At 42.3% G+C, this 22,102-nt stretch overlaps 1 protein-coding gene across 1 annotated transcript in view; it reads left to right on the top strand.

The window, feature by feature from the left end:
* Nucleotides 1-22,102, top strand: part of adgb (androglobin) — a 267,020-nt gene that overhangs the window by 206,420 nt on the left and 38,498 nt on the right. The window contains exons 26-30 of the mRNA XM_080200127.1: nucleotides 3,591-3,741; nucleotides 3,904-4,091; nucleotides 14,419-14,603; nucleotides 15,465-15,640; nucleotides 17,010-17,121. Of these exons, the coding sequence (XP_080056253.1) occupies nucleotides 3,591-3,741; nucleotides 3,904-4,091; nucleotides 14,419-14,603; nucleotides 15,465-15,640; nucleotides 17,010-17,121 (812 nt within the window). The remainder of the gene's footprint in view (nucleotides 1-3,590; nucleotides 3,742-3,903; nucleotides 4,092-14,418; nucleotides 14,604-15,464; nucleotides 15,641-17,009; nucleotides 17,122-22,102) is intronic.

The raw sequence follows: 22,102 nt of genomic DNA, 5'->3' as shown, positions 1-22,102 counted from the left end.
CATTGTTTGCTAATGGCAGAATTCAATGGTCCTAACGCTGTCAATGAGAATTACCATTGATGTTGCTCCACACCGGCGGGATACCCATGGGCAAGGGCACACTACCAGCGGGACCAGAGAATCCCACCGGCATGAATGGCTGGAGAATTCCAACCGATATGTTTGCTACAATTAAATCTGGAGCTGCATGTAAGAATTCCCAACACAACTCCCTTCCACTTCAGATCATCACTGCAAAAGAAATTGCTTTAGACACTCACCATAAACTCTTAACTCTGACTCCATCACCCTCAACCCAGCAACGCTAGCACTTAGAAAAAAATCTATACTTCATAGATGTGATAATACAAAAACACTGCCAAGCATAATAAAGAGACATGAGGTGGGATAACCAAATGTTTAGTCATAGCAGTGCGTATTAAGGAGGAAAAACAGGTGATCAGCTGGAGAAATTTAAATATTTTTGCAGGACTTCAGCCTAGATATCTGGATACTTCTGCTTCTGCCGTCATTGTGAGTATTTGCAGGTGGAAATGCTAGTTACCAGAGAAGGAGTTCAAATCTTAACTATAGCTCTGATATTACTAATTTTTAAATGTAACTTTATATAGAAGATTTTAATCCCTTTTAGTCAGTTTTTATTTCACTGAGCCTATGTAAATGACATTTGTTAGTGTAAAAGATTTGCAGATGCAATGTAATTTATTTTTAATCCCTTCTCTGTACTGAAAAAAAAGTTCTTTTTGAACTCCCTCTGCCCTCCTCACTTGCCCCACAAATTTTTGGAGCCGAACTTTCCAGCCGCACTCACCGCAAAACCAGACATTCCCACCCGGTCTCAACGGACCTTTGCATGGTCCGCTACGATTGCGTGGTGAGTGGGATAGAAAAATTCTCACCTTTATGTTGAGAAGGATCCAGGAAATCTTTGCTGAAATAATTTAAACGCTGAAATTGAAAGTGCCATTACTGCGGGAGTCAAAATCAGGAAGCGTGGGAAACCTCTTTGAGCAGAAGCATACAGCAGCATCATTTTGGATTTTTGAAAACTTCGAACCTGCAATTCAAACATTTTAACCATGCATTTGAAGTCCACTCCACCAAATCAATTTGGACTTCCTCAAGGAAGGTCCTTCACAAGATTGGGGACTCAGGAGAAATTGATTCCTTAGATACACAATTGCTTCAGGCCTGGATAGAAAGACAGAAGGTTGAGACATGACACACAATCTTGCTTCTTGGCTGAGGTCCAAATCCTGGATTTTTGTTCTAGAATGATGCAGACATCTCGGTTAATGGCTACCTCATAGATTTTAAGTTGGACACGTCAGCCAGTGTTATGGTCTATTGAACAAAGAACTATGGCTGAGAGGCCTTTGACTCCCAAGTGACAGTCACACCACTTTTTGGCCCTGGAGAAATCTGACTTCTGCTTCAGGCATGATTCTGTGTCCTTAAGGCATGGCGGCAAACAGATCTTTGAGCTCGTGAACATCATCCATAATCAGTCTTTTTCTCTCTTGAGCAGAGATGTCTGTGTGGCCCTGAATCTCCTCAAAAGTGCAGGAGAGATCAAAACAACCATTCTTGTAAATTATACAGAACTGCAAGTTCCTGAGAGCTCCAATAAGGAGGATTCTTTGACTGGGACTTTGGCTTCTCCATTTGCCGGTTTGTCTGTTTTCATTGCAAAGAAAGAAAGATGTAGAAGCACTGGAAAGGGTGCAGAGGAGGTTTACCAGGATGTTGCCTGGTATCTTGGGAAGATCTTATGAGGAAAGGCTGAGGGACTTGAGGTTGTTTTCGTTAGAGAGAAGAAGGTTAAGAGGTGACCTAATTGAGGCATACAAGACGATCAGAGGATTAGATAGGGTGGACAGTGAGGGCCTTTCTCCTTGGATAGTGATGGCTAACACGAGGGGACATAGCTTTAAATTGAGGGGTGATAATTATAGGACGGATGTCAGAGGTAGGTTCTTTACTCAGAGGGTAGTAAGGGCATGGAGTGCCCTGCCTGCAGCAGAACGCCAACTTTAAGGGCGTTCAAATGGTCAGTGGATATGCATATGGATAACATTGGAATAATTTAGATTAGAGGGTCATTAGATTCGCTCCACTGGTCAGCGCAACATCGAGGGCCGAAGGGCCCGTACTGTGCTGTAATGTTCTATGTTCTATTGCAAGTGCCAGAAGCCCTTCATTGGTCAAACCAGCTAACTACTCAGATGGTGGGCAGCACAGTGGTTAGTACTGCTGCCTCACAGGGACCCAGGTTTGATTCTGCCTTTGGGTGACTGTGTCGCGTTTGCAAGTTCTCCCTGTGTCTGCGTGTGTTTCCTCTGGGTGCTCTGGTTTTCTCGAACAGTCCAAAGATGTGAAAGTTAAGTGGATTGACCAGGATAAGTTATTCCTTAGTGCCCCAAGATATGTCAGTTAGGTGGATTAACCATGGTAAATGGGTTATGGGGATGGAGCGACTGTTGGGCTCTTTGGAAGTATTGGTGCAGACTCACTGGGCCAAATGGCCTCCAGTCGTGTAGGCTAAACATTCGGTAGGTATATTCAGTTGATAGAGATTTGATCACCAAATGGTCTCTTTCTGCACTGTCGAGATTCTACGGTTATCACAATAACTGGAGTAAATGGTAGTCAAGAGAGGAACCAGCAAGAAAAAGAGCCTCAACCTCCGGCTCCAAGGCCAGTTGGAGTGACAAACCCTGAGACCATAGAGCAGACACTGTAATCCCAAGCAGGCATGGCAGTGAGTAGCAACAATCCATTGATGGCAGCACACCATGTAGCTTAACGCGAAGGTAACCAGGTCACACACTCCAACATTAAAAGCCATCCTCCATCCTGGCTTGGGTCACAGTGAACCTCATGAAAAAGAACAAAAAATATAATAAAGACAAGCTCAGAGTTTGTATTTACCATAATGTCTGGGATAAACCCGATGGAAAATCAACAAAGAGTAATTCAACACCAAAGAATGGAAAAAGAGGATGAAATGATACCCCAATGCCAGAACAACCTCCGATTCAATAAGGCTTATCTGTAGTGAGAGAGCCTACTGTTCCTTTGAGAATAAGACATGCAAGCGTCCATTTCGCCTGAACCTATGAACTTAAACTCATGTGGGGAGATGAGGATTGGAATGATGTAAATACATGAGGTAAACTGGGATAATTTGTAAATACATTAAGTAAAGACTTGGGGAGGTATAGTATGAAGGTCTGGCACATAAAGGGTTCATCTAAGGTTGAGTATAGTACCTTTCAACCATGATGTATTCAAGATCAACACCTAGGGATTAGGGAAGTGTTGTATAGACAGAGCTATATTTAGAAGCAAGCATGGAGATGGCTCCTAGCTTGGATCTTTACTGCACCTATCTACATAGTTTCTAGTAGTTAATAAACACTTACTGTTCAACTACCTAAGACTACAAACACCTTAATAAGTCTTACCAACCAATGTCCACCTCCTTTCCAGCCGCTAACCTTAGACCTCAGAGCCACAGCGAAACCATTTTGTTCCCTTTGCTTTCACTTAATAGTGTTTTAACTACCTGAGCTTTGTTTTATCCGCAGAGAGGTTTTTTATATGCCTGAGGACATGCTGATGGTGCCAAAGATTTACTCTGTCCTGCCTTGTGTTCTTCATGTGGTCAATAATGACACAGGAGAAGAAATACCCAGAGTTTTTCAAAAAGTAGCTCCAATCATGTACAGTAAAAATGTGGTAGGTACATGCAGTTGATAGAGATTTGATTACTAATGCATTGTTTTGTGCGGAACTTCTCAATCTGTTATTTTACTGCAAATGTTTCGTTCACATTAACAGAAGTCTGAATTATAAGTGGCTGCCTAGAACGGTAAACAATTTTTTTTTCAACATTTATAGGGTGGCTATACGTTCATGGCTGAATGCCAAACAGGGAGCCTGCCAGTTCCCGCTGGTAAATGGAAATTACGTTTGTTTGGCTCCAGGCATCCTCTTCCTGTTCTGGCAAGTGATAATGTCAAGAGCAGCTTTTCAATGAAGAAGATTAAGTTCTACTACATTCCAAATGACAAAAACATTATCTTCAGGTAGTCATTAAAAAATTGCTTTATGGCTTAACATTGCAAGTGCTGACACCTCTTTGAAAATAATTTTGGAAGAGGAATTCTTAAGATGATCGTGGATTATATTTTCTAAGATGAAAGTGTTGTGAAAAGTAACAGCTGGTGACTAATCTAACCTCAAGTACAAAGTGACTTCCAAACGTGATCAGAGTGAACCTCAGCTGGGTCATTTTAATACAATGCTAATGAATTCTGACTGTAAGGAATACAATTCACTAGCTTGACTTGAAGTAAAAATAGAATCAGAATCATGTTACCCTACCTGAAATGATTGTCAATTTAGAAAATATAATAAAAAAGATATGGATATTTTATGAAGATTTTCCTAAAAGCTGAAGTATTTTTGGACTTATAGAATGATTCAGTGCAAAAGGAAACTGTGCAGTCAATGTGTATATATTTGGCTCAATGGAAGAGGTATCTGATTAGTTTCACTTCACTGTTCTTTCCCATAGTTCTACAAATCTGCTTCAAGTATTTATTCAATTCTCTTTTGAAAGTTTATGCAAAAAAATTTTTCCTCATGTCTCCTCTGGTTCCTTGGACCTGACAATTGTCAACACACCTTCTGCCACTGCAAACAAATTGAACTGGACCGGCCATATAAATACTGCAGCTACCAGAGCAGGTCAAAGGCTAGAAAACTTGTGCAAGTAACTCACCTGACTCCCCAAAACCTCTCCACCATCGACAATGCACAAGTTAAGAGTGTAATGGAATACTTTCCACTTGCCTAGATGATGCAGCACCTACCACACTCAAGAAGCTTGACACAGTGGTACAGTGGTTAGCACTGTTGCCTCACAACACCAGAGACTTGGGTTCAATTTCCGGCTTGGGTCACTGTCTGTGCATGTTTTCTCTGTGTCTGCCTGGATTTCCTCTGGGGGCTTTGGTTTCCTCCCACAGCCTAAAGATGTGCTGGTTAGGTGTGTTGGCCATGCTAAATTCTCCCTCAATGTACCCGAACAGGCACCGGAGTGTGGCAACTAGGGGATTTTCACAGTAACTACATTTGCAGTATTAATGTAAGCCTACTTGTGACATTAATAAACTTTAAACCATCCAGGACAAAGCAGCCTGCTTGATTACTATCCCTTCCGCAAACATTCTATCCCTCAGCCACTGATGGACAATGACAGACAGCCATGTATACTTTCTACAAGTTATTCACCATTCTGACTTGGAAATATATCATCGTTCCTTCACTGTTACCGGGTCAAAATCCTGGAACTCCCTCCTTAACAGCACTGTGGGTGTACCTGTAGCTCAGGGACTGCAGCAGTTCAAGAAGGCAGGTAACCTTATCTGAGGAAGGATGTCCTTGCTATAGAGGGAGTACAGTGAAGCTTTACCAGGCTGATTCCTGAGATGGCAGGTCTGTCATATGAGGAGAAACTAAGTCAGATAAGATTATATTCACTGGAGTGTAGAAGAGTGAGAGGGGATCTCATATAAACTTATAAAATTCTAACAGGGTTAGACAGGGTAGATTCAGAATGTTCCCAATGATGGAGGAGTTCAGAACTAGGAGTCACAATGTGAAGATAAGGAGTAAACCTTTTAGAACTGAGGAGAAATTTCTTCACCCAAAGAATGGTAAATGTATGGAATTCACTACCACAGAACGTAGTGGAGGCAAATTGATGTCTGATTTCAAGAAGAAAATAGATATGGCTCGTGGAGCTAAAGAGATGAAGGGATATGGGAGGAAGGCAGGATCAGGACATTGAATTTGATGATCAGCCATGATCAAAATGAATGGCGGGTGGGGAGCAGGCTTGAAAGGCCACATGGCCTACTCCTGCTTCTAGTTTTGATGTAACCACTTTCTCAAGAGCAACTAGGAATGGGCAATAAATGCTGGTCTAGCCAGTGATGTCCACATCCCATTAAAAAAATCAATTAAAAAACAATTTATCAAAATACTTCCAAATTTAGAAAACTTCCGTCAAATCTCCCCTGACACTCTCTGCTTTAAGGAGAATAATCTCAGCATCTCGAGTCCTTCCATCTCATTGATGCCCCTGATTCCCTCCTACCATCCTTGCCGATCTTGGCTGCACCCTCTCCAAATCCCTGGACATTGTTCTTAAATTGTGGTGTCCAACATTGAGTCACAATGTTCCAACCTAACAGTGTTTAATAAACATTTAGCGTAAGTTCTTCATCACTGTAGCCCAAGTAGCCTGTGCCTCTATTAATAAAACAAAGGACCTCATGCACTTTCTAAAATAGCCTTTGCAACTTTTTTTGCCATATTCAAAGATTTATGTTGGTCTCTGTGTTCCTGCAACCTCTTTAAAACTGACCCATATACTTTGTATTTCCTCCCTTCTTCCTTTTTAAAAAATATATTGCTCACATTTCTGTTCTAAATTTCACATACTGTATATCTGCCCATTTCACCAACCTCCCCTGCTCAGCGATTTTTATGTTAAAATAATCAGAAATGAAAGAAATCTTCAAATTTGTGTTACTGGATGGATTAATGGATTTAAATATTTCAGTTATTTAAATGCAGTTGTCAAGAATAAAATTGATCTTTAATGAACTGGTTAAAAACAGCTAAAATTGATGCTGGCACAAAGCTTTTTATTCCACCAGCAACTCAATGAAATAAATAAAGACTTGGCACAGCGGTTAGTACTGCTGCCTCAGAGCACCAGAGACCCCAGTTCGTTTCTGGCCTCAGGCAACTGTCAGTGTGGATTTTGCATGTTCTTCCTGTGTCTGCATGGACTTCGGGTGCTCCAGTTTCCTCCCACATTCCAAAGATGTTGCAGGTTAGGTGATTCACCATGATTGCCCCTTAGTGTCAGGGGGACTAGAGGGTATATATGTGGAGTTATGGGGATAGGACCTGGGTGGGATTGTTGGTGCAGGCTCGATGAGTCAAATAGCCTCTTTCTGTACTATAGATTCTGTGATTCTATCTATTGACTCACCTTGTTTCATAACTTCAGGATATCCAAAAGTGTTTTACAGTCAATGAAATATAGCCATTGATGTAATGTAGGAATTGCAATGGACAGCTTGTGCAAAGCAAGCTCCTACAAACAGTAATGTAATAATGGTCAAATCATCTGTTTTATGATTTTGAACAAGGGATTAATATTGGTCAAAGCACTGGCAAGAACTCACCACCTCGTCTTCAAAATATGACCATAGTTTCTTTTACATGCACTTGAAAGGGCAGAGTCTCAGTGTAATGTCCTATTCAAAGACAGCATCTCCAGTAACACTGTACCATCCTCAGTCGTGGGTACAGTGCTAGAATGTTTGCCTAGAATTTGTGGCCAAGTCCCTAGAGTCTAACTTGAAAGTACAACCTTCTGATCAAAGGCAAATGTGCTACCAACAGTTATGGCCAACATGGACGGAAGCACTAATACGTCTTCTTTTGTCCTATGTCCAACATTATTCCTCCATACGTGTCCAGCAAATAGCAGGTATGTTTAAGTTAGTCCCAATGGAAAATTTGAGCACTGAGATCATATTTCCAAGAAAGGCCCAGATTTTCGCTCACAGGTTGGCTGCACAGAGACAGGAGAATTGTCAGCTCTGTAAACTTCACCTTTAAAAATGGTGGATCACAGGACCAATTCTCATCCTTGAGGAGGAAGCTAGATTAGAAGTCAGGTCCGCCACCTGGAACGAGTGCAAAGGTTGCCATGTGTGGAGTCGGCTGCACTCCAACATCTGGTTGAATTCAATTTTAAAAATTATTAAAACAAAGAACAACCCCCATTGCCTTCATCGCCCACACCCCGCCCCCCCACCTCCACCTCCACAGTACCCATGGGAGAAAGGTGACACTGAAGACTGACTCGTGTACAAGGAGTGAGACCTGCTGAACCTTTTCATTGCCTTGGCTCTAGTCTCACCCATCAGTTGCACCATTGATGTAGCACGGAATGCAGTCACATTGCTGGACATGAATGGTCTTGAAGAGTGCTATCTGATTCAATGCTATCACCTACGAAGCCTCTCACGATAGTGAATCAGCTCCTGCATCATGTTAGCTGCCATCATGAATGAAGTTCTGCAGACATGCTTGTGCAACTCCTTTGACTCTTTGCTGGTAAGATGCCGTCCTCCAGACAGTGCCTCATCTCAGTGGTGAAGCATACTCCTCAAGGCTTCATTAACATTCAGAGGAAAATGTCAAGAGGAGCCTGTTGGGGAACTGCACACTCTCGTTTTGAAGTGCAGACTTGAAATAATAGGGATTGTTCCCCTTTTAGGCAGAATTCTGACTTAGGGGCGTTCAGTCATAATCTCACAGATGGTAGCTTCACACCATTGGCTCCTCAGCCAAGCACGTATAGCAAATGTCTGAACCTGTGGTTCCTCTCGTGTTGTGGAACTTGCTGTTGACTCCTCATGGAGGTCAGTTTTCCAACAGGATATACACTCCATCTCATCATCCTCCTCCTGAAATCATGCAGTTATGAGGCTGTCCCGTGCACACCTACCTCATCTGGCCTATGTTATGGCCTCTTCATTTGCAGTGTCAGCTTCACAATCTCATCGCTGTCATTCCCTTCAAGATCCTTTGCATATCGGAAAAACGTGCATTTCCTCCATCTACTCATCAGGCAAACCTTCTGTACTTTGCAGTGCCAGGTCATGAGGCACACAGCAAACCAGTGAGTCATGACATCCTCAGGGGAGTGTACTGGAGTTCTCAGCCAGATCTGTCCAGGCATCAGACTAGCTTCTTCTGTGGTGTGCTCAACCAATCACCAGACAGTGGCAAGAGCCGTGTTGTACTTTCTCTCTGCAGGAGTCTAAGGCCGCCGGATAGACATCATCAACCACATCTTTTGTAGGTACCCTTTGCTTCAGTTAGCAAGTTCTGCATCCTGTGTGGTCCTGCAAAGATTCCAGGATTTGCAATCTATTCAATATATATAAGTTATGGATGCTTCCTGGATATCTAGTAAACCTACAGGATTTGTTGTTAAGGTCGCACAACAGCTGTATTTGAAGGAGTTGGAGCTTTTCCTGTTTATGCATTGTAGTGCCTGCTGCCAAGGAGCTTTGATCGCCATGTAAATGCCATTGATGGCACCCTGCACCCGTGGAAACACGGAAAACTCAGTGAAAACTCTGGTGTCCTGGTGTGCTTGATCTCTGTCGAAGTTGACGTAATTTGGGCTTTGGCAAAAAAGGGCGTCTATGACCTCATGTATACATTTGTATGTGGATGCCTGAGAGATCCTGCAGAGGTCCACAGTTGAGCCCTGGAATGAGCTGGGGTGTAGAAGTTGAGTGTGGTTGTTATTTTCATACCCACTGGCAAAGAATGTCCTTTGAGTCCAGATGGTGCCAATTCATATAGAATTTGGCAAATGCGAGTTATCCAATTCCAGTACCATGTGAGGGTGTGGCAACGCTGGTTCTCAGCCATCTATAGATAAGGAAGGCAATGTCAGTACCCTAAGTGTAGCGAGGTGTCTACACACAACATTTCTGAACCTTTGCACCCAGAAAAGGTATCTCGGGGTCTTAGTTTTCAGGGTTTTGCTTCTGCCTTTGACAAGCCAGCCTCCTCCTTCACAATCATCTCCTTCTCTCACTTCTGTCTTCAATTATACATATCCTGCTGGATTTTAACCTAATGTTGTGAGACTTCTTACTGTGTTTGCCCAGTCCAACGCCAGCATCTCCACATCATTCAATTACACAGGCAGCAATGAATGCAGACTACACCTGCCTGGTGGCCTTCTCTCTGTGGTATATATGAGAAACACACAAGTGTCAGAATTTGTCTGCAATTTTTTTTTGTCAATGATTCATGAATAACTGTGGGTTAAAGGCCCTCAGTCCCATGTTGCCAAATGTTTGCCACAGAAGTTGCCGACACTGTGGTATGTATACCAAAGTGATTCCCCTTGCACAAAGCTGAGGTACTGAGGTGAGACTGTTTTGGCCAGGTACCTGAATGTGCTGCTTTCATCCTGAGAACTGGCATCTTCATACACAGCACTGCAAGATTAAGAGACCATTAGCATTTCTCAGCTGTGCCTGCCTGCTCGTGAGCGATTGCTCATTTCAGTCCTTCAACCATTACCCCCTCTTCTCACCCCCTGGTGCAGTCAGCTGGCATCCAAGGTGCCTGCAGAAACCCCAGCAGAAATTTTGGTCTCATGGTACTTTTCATCTGTGCATGATATCTGGTAGCAAGGTGGTGGTGAGCTCTCATTGCCAGACCACTTTGGACCTTCCCTCTGCAAGAACGGAAACCACACTCCCACTTCCTCACCGAAAGAATGAACGTTAAGATTATCCTTCCTCATAGACCTCTTACTCCACCGCCCATATCCTTTGATCCCACTGCTGTTATGGAGCCTATCTGTCCATTAGTTCATAGACATTTATTTTGAGGTGGAGGGGCCTATGCCCCATGTCCACTTGAGCTCTCAATGTTGTGAGGTCACTTGCACTGCTAAACACATACGTGCCCCACCTAGATATTCTAACATTCTCTCACTTTGCCAGGTCAGACTGCACCCTGCAGCCTCCAAACCTGCCCAAGGCTACTTCCCTCCTTCACCAGCACTTATTCTGCAGCTGCTGAGAAGTAGACTCTGGTCTGCTGGGACTGGAGTTTCGAGATAGCTGTCTCAAAATGGATGTGGTTCTGCCACCGAAGTCTGACATTGAATCGTATGAGCATTGCCCAAGGTAAGGTGGGTGAACAGTCCTCAAATGGAGGAGTGAAGTGCAGGTCACCATGGACAAATCATTTATGTACTATTGTGAAACACACCACTGTGTTTCATGATCCAGTGTGTGATATAATAACGCCAGCTGTAAAGGAACAGTACTTTTATTGCACAAAATTAAATAAAACAATAACCACAAGACTGTGGTGAACACAGCAAGTCCTGACCAGAACAATATGGTATTGGACCTACTCAGAGGACTGCTTTATACAAGGCTCAGTATATAAGCTCCACCTGGTTGGTTAATTACCAATCCCCAGGATGCCCATATTCAACAAGTCCCACATGGAGGTTAATCAGTGATTCTCCATGCAAATCCTGGGGTTATCACAGTAGGGATGATTCTGGTGAACAGGGATCATAATTAGATGCAAATGAATGGAAATGATGATTCCATTATTCAGGAGTGGGAAATGCCACCCGCCATCTGTGAGGAGCAGACCATCACAAACTGTTTTAATGACAACGTAAAACAGATTTTTGCGACCTTGTGAGGTTTCCTCTTCCTGTCTACCCACCCACTGCAGACAGGAAGGGATTTTGATTTGATTATTATCATATGTATTAGTATACAGTGAAAAGTATTGTTTCTTGCGCACTATACGGACAAAGCATACTGTTCGTAGAGAAGGAATGGAGAGAGTGCAGAATGTAGTGTTACAGTCATAGCTATGGTGTAGAGAAAGATCAACTTAATGCAAGGTAGGTCCATTCAAAAGTTTGATGACAGCAAGGAAGAAGCTGTTCGAGTCGGTTGATACATGACCTCAGACTTTTGTATCTTTTTTCTGACAGAAGATGGAAGAGAGTCTGAACAGAGTGGGATCCTTGATTATGCTGGTTACTTTGCCAAAGCAGCAGGAAGTGTAGACAGAGTCAGTGGATGGGAGGCTGGTTTGTGTGATGGATTGAGCTACAATCGTAGCTTTTGTAGTTTTTTGCGGTCTTGGTCAGAGCAGGAGCCATACCAATCTGTGATACAAGCAGAAAGAATGCTTTCTATGGTGCATCTGGAAAAGTTGGTGAGAGTCGTAGCTGACATGCCAAGTTTCCTTAGTCTTCGGAAAAAATCCTGGCCAAAGGTATATGTTTGCAGTCAGCAAGGAACAATCTTGGGGTATTTGTGGTATGTTGTGAACAAGGCCAGAATCATCACAGCTTTTCAAGCAATCAGATTGAAGTTTCCTCACTAACCCATATAGAGTCTAAACCAGAAAGTATAATTAAATTTAATTCATGTACTGCAAGTGTAAGAAAAGAGGGAAAGGAACAGGGGATTAAGAGGGAGATGAATAAAAAGGGACAAATGAAAAGTTCAATAAATGCTCAAGCGACATCTTGATTTTAAATTTCTCATCCTTGTTTTGTAATTCCCAAAATGTCCTCTCCCCTTCCCTTATCTCTGTAATCTCCTCCAACATCTCAACTCATCAAGGTATCTGTGATCATCTAATTCTGATTACTTGAGCATGCTGATTTTAATCAGTCCACTATTAGTAGTTGTGCCTTCAACTACCTAGTCTTAAGATCTGTAATACCCTCCCTATGCCTCTCCGCCTCACTATCTCATTGCTTTACTTTCCTCCTTTAAGATGTTCCTTAAAACCAACTTTGGGTCATCTGACTTGATATCTCCTTACGTGGCTCAGTGTTATATTTTGTTGTATGATGCCACTGTGTAGGGCCAAAGGACGTTTTTTATTACATTGTGATGTGGGAAACATGGCAGCTAATTTTGACACAGCAAAGTTAATAATGCAATAAGACGCCAGATACTTGCTTCAGCTTTTAATAAAAGGACACTGGGGAGAACTCCTCAGCTAGTCTTCAAATAATGCCATGGGATATTTTAGGTTGATCTGTGGTAGCACATGAGACCACAGCTTAACACTCACTTGAAAGACAGCACCTCCAACTGTGCAGCACACTCTCAATCCTGCACAGGGCAGGTGTGCTTACATTTTGTAATCTTACATGGGACTTGAACCCACAACATTGTCAGAGGGTGCTAGCAATAAGCCACATCTGGTATTTGACTCACTGCTCCAGGTGAACCATTGGTCTCCAATTTCCTGGGGCCTCTTTCTAGTCTTACACGTCTTGGAAGATAGATGCAACTAATTGAGGCCAATACTGCATTCTCTCTGAGGAAACAATGGTGTGGGCTACTGTCTAATCAGATTTCGGTGAAAGTGGGGGGATGCATTAAATTCAGTTGGAATTACAGAGTAATAAATGACAGTGACAGTTGCCAGTTACTGAATCCTTGCAATTTCACAGAGCTTCACTGAGCTCCAGTACATTTTCAGGATCTGGGGAATCAATTTGGAAAGTCCCTTGCAGGAAGAGATTGAATGTGGCGGGTGTTCCTAGAGCAAATAAATCATTGATTCCTTCAGCCTTGTTTGCTGGACAATTTCTTGCTGATACTTTGGAAGTTAGGGTAGGTTTTCTGAGATGACACTCCAGCAATGGAACCTCATCCACTGTCTGGTGGATCAGGAAATCAGATGTGCTGGCTTCAACAATCCTCCCTTCCTCCTCAATGAGGCTGAACATGGGGTGGGATGAGGGGAGCAGAACATGATGAAATTTACCTTTTTGTATATACGACAGAGAATTATACATTGTATTACGAAAACGAAAATTTTCTCCTGAGGTCTTTGCAAGCCCATAAGCCTCCCTAATCCAGCCTCCAATCCTTTCGTGACCCAACATCTGACCTCCTTTCAGCCTGGCTTCCGATCTCCCATTGACAAGAGAGATTTCTCCCCCAACAGCGCAGACTTGGCCTCCAACTGCTACCAGTGTAGATCTCCACTTTCATTCTGCGCTTGTTTATCCCAAGTGCAGGATGTCCCATGCACTTTGCAGTAAGTGTGGCACCAGAATCTCCTTGCCTCGCATTCTCTCTCTCTCTCTGTCTTTCTCTCTGGCCTTCCCACTCTTTTTTTCCTTTCTCACACTTTTTGATTTGATGTGATTGAATTGAATTATTAACATCACACGAGTTGGGATACAGTGATAAGTATTGTTTCTTACGAGCTATACTGACAAAAACATACCATTCATAGAGTACATAGGGGAGAAGGAAAGGATAGGGTGCAGAATATAGTGTTGCAGTTACTGATAGAGTGAGGAAAAAGATCAGCTTAGTATGTGATAGGATCTCTTTTTTTCAAATAATAAGAGGTAGTTTTGAAGGGTATGAGGAAGCATTCTCCCCAATGTGTTATACGTAGAAAAATGATTGGAGGTCTAATTACACAATGGGAGAAATCTTACTTCACCCCTAATCCACTGTTTCTGAACTCCATGAGATTCACCTCCTTTCAGAACCACAGAATCCTACAGTGTAGAAGGAAGCTTCGCTTACTTAGTGTTGCAGCAGTCTTTTTTTTTTAACTTCATGCCACCTGGCTTATCAGCTTGATGGAAATGAGGCTGAGGTACCTTGGGTCTTGCCATTCAGGACAATATTTCTGTATATCCCAAATTGCGTCTCAAGACCTATTGCTAGGCTAACAATATTATATTTTTCTTGACTCTTGTTGCAGGTTCCAGATCAACCCGCATGCAGCCCACCTGGCTACACTACACCTACAAACCTCCAAGCCAGATGTATACATCAAGCTGCAAATCCTGAATAATGGTGAGGAAGTAGCCGAAGCAACTGGAAAAGGCCAAGCCGTGATTCCTTCATTCTTGTTTATCTCAAGCGCAGGACGTCCCATGGTTTACGGTAAGTGTGGCACCAGGACTTGCTTGCCTATCTTTCTCTCTCTATCTCTCTCACTCTCCCACTTGCTTTTTCCTTTTTCACATTTTCTCTCTTTTCGTTCAAATAACAAGAGGTAATTTTGAAGGAAATGAAAAGGAAGTTATCCTCAACATGTTATGGGTAGAAAAATGATTGGAGATCAGTTTACACAAGAAGAGAAATCTTACTTCACCCCCACCCATCCATTCCTGAACTTTTTGTGACACACCTCCTTTCAGGACCGCAGAATCCGACAACATAAAAGGAAGTTAATCAACAAATCACAGCCGGGATCTTTAGAATGTCAGTCTTTACTTTCTCATCATCCGAAGAGCCATTGGGAAATACACTGCCTGCCCTGCAGCGATTTCACACTCCAACAGGCATTAATTAGCTGCAGGCATGACTTAAGCCCCTCACTCTGGAGAAAGTCCCGCCTTAGAGAGCTACCAGTCAATCAGAACTCACCAGCCTACAATTTGAGGTTGGGTGGGAATCGGCCCTTAAGTGGTCAATAACTGGCGCAATTTGAGGCTTTGCCCACCCCATCTCTCAATCTTTCCAATCTTACTCTGCACAGTTCTCCATTTCTATATTGAAAAATGATAAAAGAATATGAATACCAATATTAACACTGTAGAATTTTAGGCTTGGATATTATTTTTGTCCATTTACAGAATGATACGTGACAGAAGGAGGCCATTCAACCCATCATGCCTGTGAAAATGTTACATTTAATCCCATTCCTTCGTTTTTGCCTCCCAATCTTGCCATTGTTTTTTTTCAAGTGTTCACCCAATTACTTGGTTCAAGCAGTCTAATGCTGATAATTATTTTCTCTAGCACTTTCACGTAAGCCTTCTGATGCGCCAGGAGGAGGGAGCCGAAAATTGGGAAGTACTTCAAGCAGCAAGACTGCAAGGAGTTCTGCTAAGGCAATGAGTGAATCAAAATCACCAATTTTCTTAGATGAGGGCCTAAACCGGTTGATTGATATGGAACAATTACAATCAAACGTGGTAAGCATTGCCACAAATTCATAAGTTTACTGTCTATCTTCTCTTAAACAGAGATGTTCCAGGATGCATGCACACTACAGCAGGAGTTATGGATCAGCTCAACACTTTCTCAAAATGAAAACAGGGAAGAGCAAAACCATCAGCACCAATTCCCACCATAGAATCCCTGCAGTGCAGAAGGAGGCCATTCAGCCCACCAAGACTCCATCGAAAATAATCCAGGCCCTATCCCCACACTCCACACATTTATCCCACTGACCTACACATCCCAGGACACTATAGGCAATTTACATGGCCAGTCAACCTAGCCCGCACATCTTTGGACTGTGGGATGAAACCAGAGCACCCAGAGGGAACCCACGCAGACACGGGGAGAATGTGCAAACTCCACACAGATAGTGACCCAAACCAGGAATCGAACCCGAGTCCCTGGAGCTGTGAGGCAGCGTTGCTAACCACTGTGTCACTGTGCCACCTGTTCTTGTCCATCCCCACTAGCACCACCGCCTAAGTTAATCACTCACTCAGATGAAACCAGAATGCTTGAAGCTTTGGTACCGTGTTCAACCATGAGCTAAATCTCAACTCCCGTATCCTATTCATCACCAAGACTGCTCATTTCCACCTCTCTGCAACCAGTGTGTTTATTTCATAATTTTCAAAACCTGTTGATGTCCCCAGGCATTTTACAGCTCAGTATGTTATTTAAAAGATTATGTCATTGTTGTAACATCAGGAAAAACAGCAGCCAATTTGCATACAATCAAGTCACACGAAGAGCAGTGAGATCATGACCAGATGTTTTCTTAATGATGTTGGTTGAGGGATAAATACTCACCAGGATACCAAACAGAGCTCCCCTGCTATTCTTCAAAGAAGTGCCATGGAATCCGTTCCATTCAGCTGAGAAAGCAGGTGCGACCTAGACTTGGCAGAAAGACAGCACCTTTAACAGTGCAGCATTCTCTCAGTACTGCATTGAAGAGTCAGTCTAGTTGACAGGGGATAAAATTTGTTCTATAACTAAAATGGAGATGCAGGTCTGCGGGAATTCTTACAAGCATCCACAATAACTTTGCCAGAAGAAGCAGGTAAAGCCTGGCAAAGCCAAAATTACAACAGGTGAGTGGGTGAACTCAGTTCATCCCGTGTTCCCTCAGACATTATCACATCTTGCATGAAAAAAGAAATATAAAACAAACAATTGTCGTGTAATCAAATCTCATCTAACCCATTGAAGTTTCAATGCAGTTTGCAAAATTTGTTAATTTGTAATAAGTAAGAGGATACGTGCAAGAATGTTTAGAATCACATACCCCTGTCAGACATCTCATCATTAATGTTTTATTAACAATCTGGTATCCCACAGGCTCACAAATACGTTATCCAAGCGTTAGTTCTTCATAAAAGCTGGCCACTAAATGAAAGCGAATTAGCTTTTGCTGAATCCCAGAAGGATGTTGACAACATTGAGCTTGGAGGTACTGTCATTCTGCTCATTCACTGGAACAAATGGACATGTATAGCCAAGTGTCACAGAAAACCAAGTTTGAGTTCTGTATGACTTCTTTTGACTGTGTGCCATAAAGTGTGATAGTGCAATTCTCACAGCAAGTAGAAACTACATCTTTGATTTGATTTGATTTATTATTGTCACGTGTATTGGTATATAGTGAAAAGTATTGTTTCTTGCGTGCCATGTAGACAAAGCACACTGTTCATACAGAAGGAAAGGAGAACGTGCAGAATTTAATGTTGCAAGGGTGTAGAGAAAGATCAACTTATTCTCAGGCAGGTCCATTCAAAAGTCTGATGGCAGCAAAGAAGATGCTATTTTTGAGTCAGTCTGCCACATGGCAATAACTTATTAAAACTTCAAGGGCACTCTTATCTTTCCATGTTACCTGTATACCTTTTGTTTCGTAATAGCAAATCCTATGTCAATATTTTCAAATAGCAAAATCTTGTTTACCATTCATGTTGCAGCTCCAAGTTTCCTCTCACCAGGTGGTGCCATGGCATCTTTCCATCTTGTTATTCAGCTCCCCCACTGAAGTGCCCTGCCCTCACAGCCACCTTCTCTGTCGCTTCAGTTCTAAGCTATTCCAGGGCACCCTTTTTGGCCAAGTATCAGCCACTCCTGGCATACTTTCCCCATTCCTGGCCTCCTCTTAAGCTACTCACCTTTCATATTCCACTGACAGTTCTCAACCTCAAGTTTTTCTATTACTATTGCCTCATCTCATTCCTAAGGCTTCATGGCCTGCACGTTTCCCCATTCATACCTCCTGACATCTGCCATGTTTGCTCGCTTTGGTCTGCTGTGGACTCTGTTATGGTTTCAAAGACTACATTGCTTCCAATACAACATCTTTATTGAACTGTATCGAACATGGGTCTCCCCAACCCTGTCCTTCATGGTTGAAGTCACGTGACTGTGGCAAGCCAGATAGACAGTGTAATAATGATTGCATTCCAAAACCTACATGTCCCTCTTTTCATAATAAACAAAAGGCAGATTTGCGTGCATGTGTAAGAGAGTGTTACCCAAGTTGCCCACTTTTGCACAGCAGTTTCCATGCATTACCAAACTCTTCATTATTCTTATCAGCCGCTATACATGTATTGCATAGTAGTAGCTAAATCATGTAGGTCTCTTAATGTATGCATTGTCATTGGCTGTACATTTGTGTGATGTTCCTTCTCTGGGAACCTGTTGTTGCCATGGTAACTGTTGCAGATGTCCCATTTCCATTGTTGGGGTTGGTGGATCTCTGGGAGTGATGGTCATTCTATAATTTTGCACTAACAGCAAGATCCCATTTTCCTGATCAGGCGCCTGCAGTGAAGGAACAGCTTCTTTAGTTGTTTGTGTATACCAGTACATTTGGTCTTTCATTTCCACCATGTATGATTGAGCTGACAACTCCTCTGTACATGTTCAAAGTTGCCATATCAGCTGACTTCTACTGAGACCATTGAAGTCTTGTACTATGACTGGCTGTCCAATGCTCAACTCTGCCAATGATTTGGCTGTCTTGTCAAAATGAAATTTGGCTTTTTGCCATTTCACCTTGACTTTTTTCATTCACACCTGTTATTACTCATTGTTCAGTTGTTTTTATTCATATTGAAAGATTAGTTTTGGTACAAAGTCACATTAGTCTTTGAATTGGATTACTTTCCATGCCTTCAATTGGTGTGTTTCTCCACTTGAGAAATACCTTGTATATATCTGAGCTAGATTTGCTTGATTTTCTGATGATTGCTTTTGTAATTTTCACTGCCACCTCAGCCTTTCCATTTGACTGGGCTCAGTGTGGAGATGGTGTCTGGTGTTGAATTTTCCAATCCTTTGTGAAACAGCTGAAATCACTGCTGAACTGGGGACTGTTGTCACTCATCACAATGTCTCGAATGCCGTAACGACTTTCAGGTGTTCCACTACCTCATCGATTGTTGTTGAAGTCAACTGGCTCAACTCACTGTAGTCAGAATAGTAGTCCACGATGACAAGATGATCAGTTGCTGCTGACGGCCAGTTTCATCCTGTCTGCGATACCATGTGTTATTAGTAACTTGCTAGCTTGTTTAGCACCGCAGTAGCTGATTTGGTCATTATCTTCATTGCTTATTTTTGACCAGCAGAGCACTTCTCTTGTTTTTCTCAGGCTCAATTCAATTTCTTGATGACCTGTATGGATGTGCTTCAGCATCTCTCATCTCCGTAAGGATAATGATTCTATCTCCTTTGTAAAAAATGCCAACTTGGTCTATCAATGCATCTCTTTATTCCCGATAGACGCTTGTGACCACAGATGTGTCCTTGACGCTCTCAGGCCATCCTTTCACCACTAATTTTGGCAGCACTTGAAGAGTTGAGTTGCAGCTTGTTGGGTAGTTCGCCTTATTCGAGCATCCGCTTGTCTGTTAGATTCAATAACACTGCAGGTTAACAATTTCCAGAGCAAGTCAATGTGCTGCTTCACGTTGAACCTGGAATATGTCACATTCAGTTTTAACATCCTCAACTTTCCCCATTAGGAGTGCTGTTCTTGACAGCGTGTGAGTGATTTGCATCTGTTTCCCCTGCTAGTATGTCACATCCAATTGATAGCGCTGTAAACAAAGTAACATCCTTTGGGGTCGCTTTGAAGCAGATAGTTACAGTTTGAGAAAAAAGTTTGAAATGGGTTGTAATTGGACTGCACTGTTATTTTGTTTCTCCCAAGCAAGATTTGATGAAAATACTTCTAAGCAAAGCCAATAGCCTAGCACTCTTATTCTGAGTGTAGTCTCATTTAGTTTGTGTCAACACCCTGGATGCAAATGCAACATCTTGCTGCATTAAGTTTGCTTTGAAATCTGTCTCACTAGTGTCACACTGCAAGGTGACTTCATCATTGATATCATACTACTTCAGCACTGGTGTTATCATCACTGGCTGTTTGATTTTAGTGAACGCTGCGTCCTGTTCTGCTCCCCAACACCACTGCACATCCTTGCCAGTGAACTCACGTAATGGTTCACACTAATGACAAATTAGGCAAAAGTTTTGCTAGGTACTTTATAAGTCCAACAAATCTTTGCACTTGCTTTCACGTCTGTTGGCCAGTACATCACTGCTACATCTTGCACCTTGTCAGGATCCATGCAAAGGCCTTTCGCTGTCAGTACTTTTTTTATTAATTGATGGGACATGCGTATGTGGCTGGCTAGTCAGCATTTATTGCCCATCCCTAGTTACCAGAAAGCAGTTGAGAGTCAACCACATTACTGTGGCTCTGGAGTCACGTGTAGGCCAGACCAGATAAGGGTGGTAGATTTCCTTCCCTAAAGGATATTAGTGAACCAGGAGGGTTTTTCCAATAATCAACAATGATTTCATGGTCAACAGTAAATTCTTAATTCTAGACAATTTTTATTGAATTCAGATTCTACCATCTGCCGTGACATGATTCAAATCGGGACCCCAGAACATTTGTGAGTTTCTGGATTACTAGTCTAACGATAATACCATAAGGCCAGCACCTCCTGTGACTTATATAATTGAATTAAATTTTTAATTTAATTAGTTGCAACTTTTTTCCTTTTAGCGTCAGATTTGTCTGGCAAACTCTCTCCAGCAGTCACACTACATTCTGATTGTGGTCAGCTATGACCTATTTCATTGGATCTCCACATTCGTGGATTAGTAAATCATCCACTCTAACTTCCACTCCGAGAAGATCACGGGCTATCTCATGCTGTCTACATTGACACTTTTCTAGAGCTGTTGAATTGCCAAATGTCATGTGCAATTATCTGGAGAATAAATTTCTCCTTTCTCAGTAAACTTGCTCTTATTACATGATTTCTTATGCCTAAGACAATTCTATCTTTAATGAGATCATTGTTTAATTGCCTGAATTCATGTGATTCTGAACAGAGTCCAGAATGTGGTTAGAAATCTGCTGCTTTCACCCAGCTTCACTTATAACCAGCCTTTACATCCATGAAGATACAGATCTTTATCTTGGCAAGTTGGGTTAAAATTCCTTTGATGAGCATGGAGCAGTGAAATCTCTTTAAATCTTTATTGACATCCTTTGGTTCTGACCATACCCTCAACTTTCCAGGTTGCTTCACTGCTGCCAATCCAGTTTGTACAAGTTGCCACTTTGTTGATTACTCCCTCCTTTTCCAGCTTTTCTATTTTCTTATTTGGCCTTCCCTTAAGGAAAGCTGGAAGTCTTCTTGGCAATTTGCTAAATTGGTCTTACCCTCTCAGTCACTTAAAGATGACATTCAACAGGTAGACATCCAAATTCTGTTACCACATCTTTGTAGTCCCTCTGGGATCTATTCAATGGTCAACGCTATGACATGTTGTAAATTGCTTTTGGCACATTTAGCATTACCAGTCCAAGCTTTAAACTTGTTCCAGCTGAGATGAATGGCTTTTACTTACTATCTATGATCTGGAAAGCTAGGTCTTCATTCTTACCTTTGCATTGGGTTGTCAAACTGATTTGTCCTCTCGGAATGAGTATTGTGCCATCATATGTCCTCAACCTTGCTTTTGAAGGCTTCAATTTTGGATCATTATATTAAACCACTTTGTACAGGCCTGTGAGGTCATGATGTTGCAAGATGCATCAGTGTCTATCCAACATCTAAGCCAGAATTTTACTGTCCTGCCTGCCACAGGAATCGCAGTGGGTGAGGGGCAGAACATGGAAAGGTCCACTGACCTTGGACGGAATTTTATGGTTTTAGGACAAGCGAGGCCATAAAATCCCACCCTTTATTTTTACTTGATGCTCTCCTTCTGCAGTCACAAACCATGTATACCTATAGATTTGACAGAACCAACCAGTTGTACAGTGCACACTCTTCTGCTGATATGTCTTCAATGGCCATCTCTGTGGTCTTGTTTTGCTTCTTTCTGACCAAAGTCTTGTGTGTGAAATGATTCAGTTT

Source organism: Carcharhinus amblyrhynchos, chromosome 12, assembly GCF_965287045.1.
Source record: "Carcharhinus amblyrhynchos chromosome 12, sCarAmb.v2.hapA, whole genome shotgun sequence".
NCBI lineage: Eukaryota > Metazoa > Chordata > Chondrichthyes > Carcharhiniformes > Carcharhinidae > Carcharhinus > Carcharhinus amblyrhynchos.
This window is presented reverse-complemented; position numbering and strand designations above follow the sequence as displayed.